This window comes from Sciurus carolinensis, chromosome 2, assembly GCF_902686445.1.
Source record: "Sciurus carolinensis chromosome 2, mSciCar1.2, whole genome shotgun sequence".
Lineage (NCBI taxonomy): Eukaryota > Metazoa > Chordata > Mammalia > Rodentia > Sciuridae > Sciurus > Sciurus carolinensis.
This window is the reverse complement of record NC_062214.1, coordinates 53271687-53287164: the sequence shown is the minus strand read 5'-3', so window position 1 is coordinate 53287164 and position 15478 is coordinate 53271687. Positions and strand designations below refer to the sequence as shown.

Below are 15478 nucleotides of genomic sequence, written 5' to 3'. Positions count from 1 at the left end.
GACCCACAGCCGGAACAGGGAGGTAAGCAGAGGCCATTGACTTCTTGTAATTTCATAAAGACCTGATCTCAAGGGAAGTATTCAACCTGTGTAAGATATGATATGTCTGAACCACCCAGATCCAGTGGGACAAGCCTCTGGTCCAACTTGGGCCTGAAGAAAAACCTTGAATTCTAATGCTCACTCAGCCACAAAATTGCTGTGTCTTGGACCTTCAGTCTTTCATCTGTTGAATGAGAGCAGAGGGCTTTGATTGCCCATCAACTCCTTCCAGTCCTGACTTGCCATGTCATATTCATCTGTTTTCTTTTTTAAGTCATAGAAGCACTGGGTCTGCCACAAAGTGGCCACCTTAGATCACAGAATGTGTGGTCCAGGGCACAGACCTGTGGTGTGGACTGTGGCAGGCTCGCTTCTGGTGCTGGGGCCCCCCACATTGAGGGCTCTCACGTAGATCGTATAGCACTGCTTGGGCTGCAGCTGTATCAGAGATTCACAGGTTGGGATGCCCACAACAGACCTGGGCAAAGAAGCAGAGATGCAGTCAGCATGAGGCCAGGGGATCCAGGCCCAAGTGCCAGATGTCCCTTTCAAGACTGGGATTTAAAAAAAAAAAAAAAAAAAAAAAAAAAAAAACCACTCATTCTTCCTTCCACCATCTTTTGACCTGCAGTAGCATAGCCAGAAGTTCTGGCTCGTCCTCATTGTGCCCTCAGATAATCTGTGGTCCACTTTCTTACTTGTGCCTGAACCTGTTTCCCTTTCAATCTCCTCACCCAAGTCTCCTAAGTACCCAGCACCATGCTTGGTAAATGCAGCATCATGGAGCATGCATGCAGTAAAATCCAGTGTACCTTCATCTGGCTGTTAGGATCATGACCTCTCTGAGGGCAGTGACTGTGTACTACTCACTGCAGTACCATGCTGGACCCATAGAAAGTTCTCAGTATGTGTCTATGAACAAATGACTCTGATCAGAACTGAAAGGGTCCTCTGAAATCCATCCTGTTACCTGCCCCCCTTGAGGACAACTGCCTAGTGGAAATAATCCAATTCATTCCAATTGTACTATTCAAAAATATAAGCTCATAATTGCCACTGTCTGTATTCCTGTGGTTACCAACCACATTTCAGACCAGTGAGCAAGAGAAGTCTTCAAAGCCATGTTCATCTTCAGATAAAATGCCCTTACCCAGACAAGGCCAGGAGGTTCACACCATCTTGGAGAATGCACTTCAGGCTGGAGAGGCACTTTTGCTTATTCTTTCAGTAGGTATTAACTAAGTACCTTAGGTTCCAGACACTGTTAGGGACGCCTTGGGAAAAACGAAATGCAGTCCCTGCCCTTCTCGAGTTTACAGTCTATATGGGAAGAAAGATGTTCTTCAAGTAACCACTGTGGTAACCATGACAAGTTTACAGTGTGCTGTAGAGTGTCTGGGTAGAGGGTTGAGTTCTGAAAAATGACTAGGAAGTAACTGGGTGAAAAGGGAGTAGAAGCATCTCCTACATAGAAGGCAAAGCATGTGCAAAGACCATGTGGCATGAAGGAGCAAGGAAAGTAAGAGTATGACCTATGTGACTGGAGCTGAAGAGGGAGGAAGAGCTAGTGTGGGATGAGCTGGAGAGGCAGAAGGGTCCAGAGCCTGTGAAGGAATTCTGCCTTTCCTTCAGCAATGGGAGGCCAAAGCTATATTTGTACTGGGAGAGTAAATACCACCCAGATCACCCAGGCCACTGACAAGCCCTCTGAGGACCCCATCATTATGAGTTTGTTCCAGGTATCTGGTGACTCTGAATGTATCAGCACAAATCGCAAAGGAAAACTTAAACCACTAGGGTGACTAGAACCACTGGACCCCTCTGCCTGACTCCTGAGTATCTGTAGAAATAGAAAACCAAGGTCAGCCTTAATGTGGCTATGGACATATAGACTCCACCTAGAAGAGCAAGATGGGATAAATGGTCAGATTCCAACGCCAAAATTTAGCACAAAAGAATCTGCTTCCCTTACAGCTGACTCCATACTCCTGCATTTCTCCAGGTCCAGCTCCATGCACCCTATGCACCATAGCAGTCTGTCCTGCATGCAGTGCTTGTGCTGGGCTGCCTACTGGGTTTGTTCCCCTTCCACAAGCTTTTGGACTCCTGGTTGCAAGACAAAGGAACATCCGTGTTTCCTCTGCTATACACTGACTTATCAGATCTGCAAGCCCTGATGGTCATGGAGTCTAGCCCTAGTCTACTTGTGAATGCCTCCTGCTCTGAAAAGCAGGGTGAACATGAGCCTCCAGACAACCCTCTACAATAGACAGTATCTTTGTACATTGAGTTACAATACCTTGTCTTTCCTCATTCCACGCCCCCTTCCCTGAATTCCAGCCAGATGGATCTCTTAGTGCCTCCACTTCCAGCTCACTCCTGCCCTGGGGCCTGTGTTTATCCCCTGTTCCAGGAGGGAGCACTCCTATGCCAGCTACTCTCCAGCTCAGTTCCTCCCATCTGTTCTGCTCTCAGTTTAAATGTCTGCTATACCCAAAGGAGGTCTCCATGTCCACCTCCATCCTCTAGTTTCATTACATTTCTTTTTTCTTCCTAGCATTTGAATGCTTCAGAGCACTGTGTATTTTACACATTGGTGTTTTCAGGTTTTTTTGGTTGATTTCCTCCTTTTGACTAACCTAAGGGCAGGGAGTGGTCTTTCTAATTTCCCAGTGTCCCCCTCTCCCAGTGCCTGGTACCACCTAGGCTCTCCATACTTGTTGAATGAACGAATGGAAAACCATACTTGGGGTGGGGGGAAAAGTAAACATGAGGTTTAACCATTTATGTACTTACTTGGTCATCATTCACCTTCAATAATAGCATTTCAGCTACTTCTCAAGAAAACCAAGCAATCTAAAATTAAGAGTCCTGTGTGTCACAAGTTCTCACCTTCTCTCCATACTCCACACATTTTCTAAGTAGCCCAACAAAGGCCCTCATGACTCACTCAGTTACTCCTGAGGCTTCTGGTGTCTCTGCTTGGGTCAGTTCCACTGTGTATGAATCCACAGGATTCAGGTTCCCAGACTCCCAGCAAATAAGTGCAGCCTCTTCACAGCTCCTTATCTCTTTGCTTTTTATAATGGGAGGAGATGGAGCTAAATGCAGGAGGAAGAAGAAATAAACATGTTCATTTTCTGGTCATTTTGTTCAGAGCCATGGACAAATATCACGATCATCCTCTTCCTCCCACAGAAAAGATTCAGTGCAATAAAAAGCACCAAGGAGGGGTTGGGTGTGTAGCTCAGTGGTAGAGCACTTGCCTAGCATGCATGAGGCCCTGGGTTTCATCCTCAGCACTCTACACAAACAGCACCAGGAAATCCCTTTCAGTGTTCCTGGAGTAGAGAATGTCTCAATGTTCAAATGTCAGTGTGACCAAGTATAACATTTTTTTAGATCAACCATGAGAAAATGTCCCTGCTGTACCAGGCACATAGATTTGGTGCTTAAACAAAACAAAACAAAAAATCACACAGCTCTTTCTGTCATTTCAAATGAAATCAAGAGCCCTGCTACATGTAGGAACCTGTACCCTTGTGTCCCCTGAAATAAAAACCCTGCTACATTAAACAAGTGGTCCCCATTACCTGTCATGTATACTGCATGCTCACTGGAGGGACTGGGGCCAGCTCTGTTCTGAGCAATGACCCAAAATTCATACTGAGTATTTGGTTCAAGGTTTACCACTGAGCAATATGTTTCTTTGATGGTCACTGTAAACTCTGTGGGGGAAAAAAAGAATTCAACTTTTAATATACGCCAAGTGGCTCCAAGTTCGTTGTACTGAATCCCATTGTAGTAGATTACAAAATCTACTGCAAATTACCCCCATCCCTGTATGCATGGCTCACTGCAATGTGACTTTGCTGCTCCTTCTTTTAAGAGGTTCCATTTTTCTTGCTGTTATTTAAAGCTGGACTTACCTATTTGACTTGCTTCTGTGACTTGATTGGATGATGAGGCAATGATAAATACAATATATACAGAGGCTTGGCAAGTGCAGGTGCACAGGGGCTGTTAGGAATGCTTCCACTACATGGGAATAAGTCCAAGCCAGTCTCTCAGAGGTTGTGAGACAACATGGAACAGCCCCAGCACCATTACAGCCATCCCAACTGAGGCACTAGATTAGTGAGGCCACCCTAGACAACCCAGTCCTACTCAAGGTGGCTCACACCAGAATTGCCCAGTCAACCCATAGAGTTATAGGAAATCATAAATATTTGTTATTTCAAGCCACCAGGTTGCAGCTAGGGGGATCTATTATTATGCAACAAAAATGGACTGATACAACTCCATACCTCCTCAGAAACCTGCAAGGCAGCGATAACTCAAATCTACCCTTTGATACCAGTTCTTTTATGACAGCATGGTCCATTTAAAAGACCTTCATAGATTTCCATGACATAGCCCCCACACAGTAGCCTCTGCATGTCTGCAGAGGATGCCAGCATGGTTAATCAGTAGCAAAAATTGTGATTATTCAGGTTTGACTTCTTGATCCCCATCCTCCCTTTTCTTTTCCCTTAAAGTCCTCTCTAGTTCTTTTCCCTGGGTAAAGGATGGGCCAAGAGCTGCCAACAGGGGAGGTAGGTGGCCACTCCCAGGAGTGGTCTCCATCTGAGGTGTGGATCTAATCAGCAGCATTCCTTACAGGTTACACAGGCTCCCTCACCTTACATGGGATCTGCAAATGGATCCTTCAGTTTTTCCTGTAGCACAGGTTACTGTGAAAAGAGCCAGTCCTACTTTTACCTGCCAGGACATATTAGAATTCAGTCCAGCTGGTTATTCTTAACAAGGGGCATCCCTGGCCTTTCCTGCACCCAAAGCAGGCACAGATTGATCCCAAGGACAATTCTGACCCAATGGCTTCATGATCTTCTTTAGTCAGGCCCCAACTTGCCTTTCTAGCCCTTTCTGCCATGCTCATCTGCCTGCATCCCATCCTCTGGGCATCCCCAGATGCTCCACATACAGACTCCTCTCTTCTTCACCTTCCCAGCTGCCAGGAAGGCAGTGTCTGGTCCTCTGAGGGGTCTGAACCATTCCCATGGGTGTAAGCTGATTCCTCATAGAGCCTCACCTTCTTGGTTCTTTCCAGGTGAGCTGTCTTGCACTGGCCGGTAGGACAGCTGATAACTCTCCACAGTGTCATCAGAGTATAAGCTCCAGCACACCCGGACTGAGGAACCTGTAGCTGAGTTGGGGGCCTGCGGATTTATCACTGGAGCAGAAGGAGCTAGAAAAAGGAAAAAAAGAGAAAACAACAAAAAAATGAGGAAGCTTAGGTAGAGGTGTGGGATGGGAGGGGCCCTTTTATAGGATCGCTGATCATCAATCCCCCAACACATCCATGGTCTTTGGGAGTGGAGAAGGCAACCCAAAGTGGAAAAGGATGGGGACACAAAGCCTTTCGACCATGAGCCTGCAAGAACAACCAGGGTACCCATTTTGGATAAATGCAGATGAGTTCGGGGAGCAGAGGTCAGTAATAGGGTCTCAAGCTGGGGTACAGTTTGCATATCCTCAGTTTGTAGGTCCTCTGGCTCTTCTGTGGCATCTAAAAAGACAGGACATCCAGGCTCACAAGCACTGCTGTCCTTATCCCTGGAGTGAACAGAGGGAAAGAATTCAGAGTTGCTCTGCTTTTCTGGAGGTGGGGCTCCTATGACCATTTCCCATATGATAATCAGAGAAGATTGGACTGGTCATATTGTACTTTTCAGAACAAATTTCTTTAGAGTCCATCCTCTCTGTTAATCCTCCTTCCACCTCCACCCCAACATAAATAAAAAGAAACACATGCAAATTAAAAGAAAACCAAGTAATGCTTTTTCTTTGTTCTTCTTCCATAGCAGCACCTCCCTTCAGCCCAGGCTTTTAAGGATGCTCTTAGTTTCAGAACTTGAAATTGAACAATGCCGATAAGGGCACAATTAACCTTAAAGGAGCTTACCTAGCTCATCCTTTCCTTTCTGTTCAAAGACTGGGAGACCACAAAGTGACAGGGGGTGAGGAGGGAGAGAGAGAACCTGCATTCCAAAGTCCAGGGTCCCAGAAGATATCCTTCTCTACACTGTCAAGAAAGCCCAACCAGGCTGGGAAGATAGCTCAGTTGGTAGAGTGTTTGCCTTGCAAACACAAAGCCCTGGGTTCGATCCCCAGCACCGCAAAAAAAAAAAAAAAAAAAAAAAAAAGAAAGCCCAACCAAGAAAGCAGGGTAAAAGGAGGGATGATTTGGGAGGTTAGTTGTCTCCATGGGAGCTAGATACTAGGTGAGGAAAGTGTCAGTGCCTCTGAAGTGCTAACTTGTACCTTTGTGTCTTTTCTTCCAAGTGACTAATCCTGATTATTTGGGCTGCACCATCCTTAGACAAGAGAAAGGACCATCCAGTGAACATCATAACTTAGTAAAATTTTCTCTTGACCCAGTGGTTCTAAGAATGAACCCAAGATGTGTTGTTAAAAATGTTCATCATAGGGCTGGGGAGATAGCTCAGTTGGTAGAGTGCTTGCCTTGTAAGCATAAGGCCCTGGGTTTGATCCCCAGCACCCAAAAAAAAAAAAAAAAAAGTTCATCACAGTATGATTTATAATGGTAAATCCTAGAAACATTCTAGTCCCCAGCAATTGAGGACTAAGTAAAAAAAAAAAAAAAAAAAGTAAGATACACAGCCATTAAAATGATGTTCAGGAACAATCTATGTGAAAAAATACCCATCATAATTATTTTACTTTAAAAAAAAAGGAGATTACAGAAAAGAATCTTCATTTTTATAAAAAAAAAAATCTGCAAATCAAACCCTAAAATGATATATACAGCATTGTTCACAATCATGTTGTTGGATGTTGGTGACAAAGGGAGGGTAGGAAGTAAAAAAAAAAAAAAAGCCAAATTCTAGTATTATCTTTAGAAATAAATATTGCAATAATATATTTGAGAGCTACTTGGCACCTTATAATGTGTTACATGTACATTACTTTACTTAATTCTCACCATATTCTTTTCTTTTTTTCTTTTTTTTCACAGTGCTGGGGATTGAACCCAGGGCCTTGTGCTTACAAGGCAAGCATTATACCAACTGAGCTATATCCCCAGCCCTCACCATATTCTTATAAGCATGATGATGTGCATTTTACAGATGAAGAAACCAAGATGACTCAGAGAGGTTAGGTAAATTATCCAGAGTCACACAGCTAGGAAGTACTGACTGGGATTCTCACCAGCTCTATAGAATTCCAAAGTTCATCTTTTAGCCACTCTGCTAAAAACAGCTGCCCAGGAACAAAATAAACACAACATTTAAGGATATTAAATCCAGACTTCTCACTTGATCTAAATTAAGCAGGAAGGCAGATGTTTAGAAAGTGAGGCAGACTTTAAACAGGAAATACTTCAAGGTTCCTAGAGCCAGTTGTTGGCACCTTGGATAAGGTTAGCCTCTCTTTTCACACTTACATGCTGTAAAGACAGAAGCAGGAAGTTGGAGGGAAAACATACTTGTTTCTAAATCTCTGACTTTTGTAGACATCAAAGTTTCTCATTCAAAGTTCAAGGAGTCATTAGGGTTTTCTACAATAAGATCTACAAAACAATCCTTTCCAACATAGATGCTTTTATTTATTTTTCTTACCCAAATTCTCTGTCTAGGCCTTCTAGTACTATGTTGAATAGGAATGTTGAAGCTGGGCATCCTTGCCTTGTTCCACATCAGAGACAAAAGGCTGTTTTTCATTTTTAAGTATGAAGTTAGCTGTGGGCTTGTCACAAGTGGCCTTTATTATGTTGTGGCACACTCCTAATTTGTTGACCTTTTTATCACAAAAGAGTAAAATGTCAAATGCTTTCTTTGTCTGTACTGACATGATCCTGTGATTTTTATCCTTCATTCTGTTAATGTGGTCTCTCATGTTCATTGATTTGCATATGTTGAACCATTTTCCATCTCAGAGATAAACCCACTTGATCATGGTGTATGACCCTTTCTTTTCCCTTCCCTTCCTCCCTCCCTCCCTCCCTTCCTTCCTTTCTTCAACCAGGATTTGCACTTAACCTCTGAGCCATATTCCCAGTCCTTTTTACATTTTTATTTAGATACAGGGTCTTACTAAGTTGCTTAGGGCCTCACTAAGTCGTTGAGGCTGGCTTTGAACTCACTATCTTCCTGCCTCAGCCCCCTAAGCCACTGGGGTTACAGGCATGCACTACTATACCTGGCGTATGATCCTTTAAATTTGCTACAATTTAAAAAATTTTTTTAGTTGTTGATGGGCCTTTATTTATTTATATGTGATGCTGAAGATCCAACTCAGTGCCTCACACATGATAGGCAAGTTATCACTGAGCTACAACACCAGCCCCATCAATTTGCTACAGTTTTACTGAGAATTTTTTTTTATATGTGTTCATCAGAGAAACAGGTGTGTAATTTTTCCCTCCCTCACAGTGTCTTTGGTTTTGGTAATAGTTCGGTAATGCTGTCCTCATAAATGAATTTCAAAGTGTTTCTCTCTCTTCAGTTTTTTGGAAGAGTTTGAGAATTGATATTGATTCTTCTTTAAATGCTTGGTAAAATTTACCAGTGAAGCCCTCTGGTCATGAGCTTTTCTTCATTGGGAGGTTTTGATTAATGATCTAATCTCCTTACTTGTTATTATTCTGTACAGATTTTCCACTTCCTTTTTTTTTTGGGTGCTGGGGATTGAACCCAGGGCCTTGTGCTTACAAGGCAAGCACTCTACCGACTGAGCTATCTCCCCAGCCCCTCCATTTTTTTTTGGCAGTGCTGAGGATTGTGAAGATGCTAATCAGGCACTTCTACCTCTGAGCTATATCCCCAGTCTCCAGATTTGCTATTTCTTCATGATTTAGTCTTGCCAGTTTTTATGTTTCTAAGAGTTTATCAATTTCTTATAGGTTATTCAATTTACTGGTGTAGAAATCTCCATAATTTTCTCATATAACCTGTTGCATTTCTGTTACCTCATTTATAATGTCTTCTCTTTTATTTCTAATTGTGTTTATTTGCATTATTTCTTTTTAATCAATTTTGTGTATCAATTCAACCAAGCAACTCTGTCATTAAATTTTTTCTATCGCTTTTCTACTCTCCATTCCATTAATTTTGGCTCTAGTCATTATTTCTTTCCTTCTGTTACATTTGGCTTAGATTATTCTTTTTCTAGTTCTTTGAGGATTAAAATTTAGGTTGTTTATTTGAGATTCTTCATTTTTAATGCTGGCATTCACTGCCATAAATTCCCTTTGTACTATTGCTTTTGCTGCATCCCATAAGTTTTGATATGCTGTGTTTCATTTTCATTTGTATCAGGTTTTTTAATGTCCTTTTTGGTTTCTTCTTTGACCTGTTGGTTGTTGAGAAGTGAGTTGTTTAATTTCTACATATTTGTGAGTATACACATGCAAAAAGAATGAATTTTTGCCCCTGCATTACACCATATACAAATTTAACTCAACATATATTAAAGACTTGAATATCAGACCAAAAACTGTAAAGGTTCTCAAAAAAAAAACAAGGGGAAAATTCCTTGACATTGGTCTTAGAATGAATTCTTGGTTTTGACATCAAAAACACATACAATAAAGCAAAAAAAAAAAAAAAAAAAAAGACAAATGCCAGGCTGCACAGCAAAGGAAGCAATCAACACAGTGAAAAGACAATCTACGGAATGAGATAAACTATTTGCACAGCATTTATCTGATAATAGTCTAATACCCAAACTATGTAAGAATCTCCTACAACTCAATAGCAAACAAACAAACAAACAAACAAAAATAACCCAGATGAGGTGGCGCACACCTGTAATCCCAGTGATTTGGGAGTCTGAGGCAGGAGGATTGCAAGTTCGAGGCCAGCCTGGGCAACTTAGTGAGACCCTGTCTCAAAACAAAAAAAAAATTTTTTTAAAGAGCTGGCAATATAGCTCAGAGGTAGAATGTTCCTGGGTTATCCGCAGCACTGCAATAAACAAACAACTAAAACCCCAAATAACTCCAATAAAAGTGAGCAAAGGAAATGTATAGACATTTCTCCAAAGACATACAAATGGCCACCAAGTACACAAACAGGTGTTCAACATCACTAATCATCAGGGAAAAGCTGATCAAAATCATAGTGAGATATCAGTCACCTCATTCCTGCTAGGATGGCTATTTTCAAAATGCAAAACACAAAAGATAACAAGTGTTGGCAAGGATACAGAGATTTATTTATTTATTTATTTATTTTTTACTTACTTACTTGTTTACTTATTTCTTTTTGTACTAGAGATTGAACCCAGGGGCACTTTACCACTGAGCCATATCCCCAGCCCTTTTTATTTTTTGTTTCAAGACAGAGTCTGGTTTATTTGCCTATGGCCTTGCTAAATTGCCCATGCTGACCTGGAATTTGTGATCCTCCTGCCTCAGCCTCCCAAGTTGTTGGAATTACAGGTGTGTGTCACTGCACCCAGCAAATTGGAATCCTTATATATTGTTGGTGGGAATTTAAATTAGTGCAGCCACTATTAAAAAAAAACAGTAGGTTGGTTCTATAAAAAAATTAAAAATAGAACTGTCTGTGGTCCTGGCTATTTGGGAGGCTAAGGCTGGAGGATCACTTGAACTCAGGAATTTAAAACCAACCTTGGCAACATAATAAAACCTTGTCTCATAAACAAAACAAACAAAAACAATTTCCAGATAATTCAGATGATTTGGGTATGGATACAAAAAATTGAAATCAGGATCTTGAAGACATATTTGCACACCCATGTTCACAGTAGCCAAGATATGGAAACAACCTAAATGTCCATTAATAGATGAATGGATAAAAAAAAGTGTAGTAATTATACACAATGGAGTATTATTCAGCCTTAAAAAAGAAAAAAGTCCTACCATTTGTGACAACATGGATGAACCTAGAGGACAGCATGCTAAGTAAAATAAGCCAGAAGGACATATAACTACATGATTCCACTTATATAGAGTATCTAAAGTAGTCAAACTCATAGAAGCAGAGAATAGAATGGTGCTTGCCAAGGAATGGTAGAAGGAGAAATGGAGAATTGTTACTCAGCAGCTATTAAGCTTCAACTATATAAGATGAATATGTTCTAAATATGTGCTGTCCAACATAGGATTTACAGTTCACAATACGGCATTGTGCACTCTGACATATGTTGAGGGTAGATCTGATGTTAAATGTACTTTTATCCATATTTTTATTGGTACATTATAATAGTGGGATTCATTGATACATATTCACATATGCACACAACATAACAATATAATTTGGTCACTGTTTTTCCCTATTACCTTCCCTTTCACTCCCCTTCTCCCTCTTCCTCTATTCTACTGGTCTCCCTTTAATTTTCATGAGATCTCTGCCCACCCCTACCTTTCTTTTCTTTTTTCCTCTCTAGTTCCCACACATGAGAGAAACATATGTGACCTTGGCTTTCTGAGTCTGGTATATTTTGCTCAACATAATGCTCTCAAGTTCCATCCATTTTCATGAAGATGACATAATTTCATTCTTCTCTATGGCTGAATAAAACTTCATTGGGTGTATACACCATATTTTCTTTATCTGTTCATCTGTCGCTGGACACCTACACTGGTTGGCTATTATAAATTGTGTGATTATAAACATGGGTATGCATATATCATTACAGTATGCTAACTTTATTTTTTTAGGATAAATAAGGGTGGTATAGCAAGGTCATTTGGTGGTTCCATTCCTAGTCTTCTGAGGAACCTCCATACTGATTTCAATATGATGCTAACTGTTCTCAACATACACACTGTCCTAGAAATCTGAGCTTGCTGTGAAGTATATATACAGGAGAGATATATACCTGGAATGGTGTTAATGGATCCCATCAACTGCTCCACATCAGAGAAGTCCAAGGTCTGGTCTTCAAAATCAGGCTGTGCAGAGATTTCCACATCTGTTTTGGTTTTTAGGAATTTCCCAAGTCTGTTGGTATAAAAAGACATGCACACAAGAATGGAGGGGAATTCTCCTTAGAGTGAACCTATAGTGCTGGTTCCTAGTAATAAACCAAAGGGACTCTGCTGAATTTTCATTTCTTAACATGCTCCTGGCTACCTTTAACTATCTGGGTGATTGCCCTAGGAGGTCACCAGTGAGAATGGGTGTTTTACTCAGCTTTTTCACTGCTGTGACTTAATAGACCCAACCAGAACAACTGCAGAGGAGGAAAAGTTTATTTGGAGACTCACAGTTTTATAGGTCTCAATCCATAGACAGCAGACTCCATTTCTCAGGGATCAAGGTGAGGTTGAACATCACGGCAGAAGAGTGTGGCAAAGGCAAGCTGTGGGAAGCCATCCTTATCTAGCGGAATTAGATGGTTCCCTGTCTAGTTTCCCTTAGAAAATGGCTCCCCTAACTCCACCCTATCTTGTCCATCACAGAAGAAGCTCCTCCTGGTCTTTCCACCTTTACCTGTCTGTCTATAAATAAAAGAGAGTTGGGCTACTCCAGGTCATTGTTGTTAAGAGGCCAGAGCTGGTATGGCCAGACTTGTCATACCCCCTCTTATTTAAAAAGAGTATTGACTCTTGTGTGTTTATTGAGTAGATAAATTTTTGGATAATTAAGTGATATACTTACTTTTCTCATCCACGCGGGACGTGGCAGAGTGGCAGAGAGCCCCCCACCAAGCAAGCAGCTTACATGATGATCAGAAAGCAGAGAGAAATCTCCACTTTGCAGATACAAATATATACCCCAAAGCCATGCCCTCAATGCTCCACCTGCCTTCAGTTACCACTCAATCCCATCAGGTGATTAAAATTGATTGGGTTAAGGTTCTCATAACTCAATTATTTCTTCTCTGAACCTTCTTTCTTGCATTGTCTCACATGTCAGTTTTTTGGGGACACCTCACATCCAAACCATAACAGGATAGGATTGGTCTGTGCATCCAAGGGGAATGAGAAAATATAGGATTTTCTGTGATGTGAGAGAACATCTGTGGATGAGATGCTGTCAGAAGCTAACCTGGAAACCTCTATGCCTACATCACCCCAGGCCCCCAAAGGCACAGAGGGTTCAGACCCTAGGTGCTTCCTCTCCACTTGGCCAAATACCCTCAAGTTGCTAATCTTGGGATTTGGGGTCTTCTCAACCTACTTCCTGGCAGTCACAGATTTTTAAGTGGCAAAGCCAGAATTTTAAACCAGGTCTGTTTTTTGTCAAAACTCTGTGCATAACCCTGACATTATTAGGTTTTTATATTCATATTGCATTATAAATATTGTCTTATTAGGTTCTCACAAAACCATCTCTGTTTGTACATAAGGAAAGTCAGTCTTTAGACTGGTTGGACCTGCCCATGGTCATGGCATAGGAGGGCCTGAATTCTCATGTCTGATTCTAACATGTATGCATTCTGAAGCCTCACAGTCTGTCCTAGAACAGCTGGAAATGATGAATGTACTCTTCGGATCTCAGTTCCCCCTGGTAAAATGAGAGGTTTGTGGAGGTGATCTGATCAGAGATGAGCTGTCTGGGCCTCAACATACATTCTCCTTCCAGTTCTGAGATTCTGAGATTTAATACTAGAGGGCCCTCATGACCCCACAGCATCATTCTGAGGCCAGTGCTATTTTACCCGTAAGATCAGGCACAGAAACTAAAATTGGAAGCATATAACCTAGTGGAACTGAGTCTAGAGGTGAAAGGAACAGAAAACAAAAATAGAAGAACAAAAGTATTACCTGTCAGCCATAGCTACTGCATCCTAAAAAGGAAGGGAAAAGGAAAAAATATTAACTGGACTTTGGAAATAAATTTCATTTTCAAATTGTATCAATATATCTTTTTTAAAAACTTGGAAATTAGGAAAAGGAAAAAATCAGCCATACCCACATTCTAACAAAATCACACTTAGGCCTGTGTGTTTTCCTTTAAGCTACTGCTTCTACCCAGCAATAGTATGTAAACACCTTTCATGTCACAAATGGTCTTTTGGACCATTGATTTGAGAGACTGTAAACAATTTGTTGCACAGAAACTCCATCATTTATTAACTGTTCTTCTATTTTAAAAATATGTTTAGTTGTAGATAGACATAACTAATTTGTTTATCTTTATGTGGTGCTGAGGATCGAACCCAGTGCCTCATGTGTACAAGACAAGCACTCCACCACTGAGCTACAACCCCAGCCCCCTGGTCCTCTCTTGTTGGACATTTTGGTTGCTTCCAATTTTTTACCATCATAGTGACGAGAAAAATAATTTCATGTGTATCACCCTCCACATTCTAGATTGTATCTTTGAGATACAGTGGCACTGTGGGACCATTGATTCAAAAGATATTAAGTGTTGGTGACTCCCATGGGGCCTGCAAATTGCTCTCTGGCTTTATTGATGGGCCCAAGTCTAGAAGGAAGGAGGTATGACTCAGCTTTGAGGGGCAACTCTGGGCTTGGATGATGTGGGGGAACACACTCAGTAACTCAGAAGCTGGAGATCCCTTCACCACATCCTGGATACAACATCTATCCCGCAGTCCTGTGGGGCCTTATGAAGAAATGGGACCCTAGCTCTGACTGACATTGAAATTCCCACAGCCCTACATGGGTTTCAGGTCAAGTTTAATTCAATTGGAAGAAAATTAAGAAATGGATTCTTTTGGTGCATGTCTGAGTTTATGAAGTAAAATTTATAGTTGCTACCCTTGTAATGGAAATTTAAGGTTAACTTTTTATCCTGGACAACTTTTTCCCCAGAGCTCCAAGAGGCCATCTGAGGTGACCAGAAAACTCTCAGCACACTATTTTTTCTCAGCTCCAGGATGAGGGGACAGATCTCTGGGTAACCAGGACAGAGGAACAAAGACTGGTGCTACTTCAACAATGGTAGAGGGGAAGGGTCAGTTGTATATGAGCCTGCTTGGCCATCCTGGCAAAGCTACGCAGAGAGATGGAGTGATTACTTTCCCATCATGAATACCCAAAGGAATCAAATGAATGCTGACCATAAAAGTCAACTCCAACACCTCCAGATGGAGAGAGGACAGCCTGACATGATTTTGTTTCTTTCCTCTATGTTTCATTTCATTACTGACCTTTAAGAAATCAACCTTCTCTTCATGACACATCTCCTCTATTGTTTCCATCAGTTCTTTACAGGTATCAAGGTTCTCTCCACAGCTGACCAGTTGTCCATATAAGGCTTCCAGCTTCTCTTTCTTTTTCTGCCCTAGAGTTTGTATTTTTTCTTCATATTTTTGAGCAAGTGTTTCCAGGATCTCATTGTAATGTAACTCAAAGTTTTGTTCTTGTCTTCCAAAATTCTCCTATAAGACAATTGGCCTCAGCCATCATTGCAGGACATGTGATATGTTGACTAGAGTCATTAGGGGCAGGAAAATACATCCTTTCAGAGCT

General features: G+C 41.4%; 1 protein-coding gene and 1 long non-coding RNA gene across 4 annotated transcripts in view; one reads left to right on the top strand and one right to left on the bottom strand.

Moving 5' to 3' along the window:
* Fsd2 (fibronectin type III and SPRY domain containing 2) overlaps positions 1-15478 on the bottom strand; it is a 39415-nt gene that overhangs the window by 8269 nt on the left and 15668 nt on the right. Inside the window, exons 4-10 of the mRNA XM_047535931.1 lie at positions 15157-15387; positions 13805-13827; positions 11914-12035; positions 5135-5290; positions 3636-3770; positions 2993-3143; positions 387-520 (exon numbers count right to left, since the gene is read on the bottom strand). Of these exons, the coding sequence (XP_047391887.1) occupies positions 387-520; positions 2993-3143; positions 3636-3770; positions 5135-5290; positions 11914-12035; positions 13805-13827; positions 15157-15387 (952 nt within the window). The remainder of the gene's footprint in view (positions 1-386; positions 521-2992; positions 3144-3635; positions 3771-5134; positions 5291-11913; positions 12036-13804; positions 13828-15156; positions 15388-15478) is intronic.
* Positions 1-15478, top strand: part of LOC124971932 (uncharacterized) — a 44799-nt gene that overhangs the window by 15861 nt on the left and 13460 nt on the right. Inside the window, exon 5 of one of the 3 annotated variants that reach the window (XR_007106403.1) lies at positions 5153-6237. The exons of the other annotated variants lie outside the window; for them this stretch is intronic. This is a non-coding gene — a long non-coding RNA (uncharacterized LOC124971932). Of the gene's footprint in view, positions 1-5152; positions 6238-15478 lie in introns of those variants that run through there. 3 annotated transcript variants of the gene reach the window in all.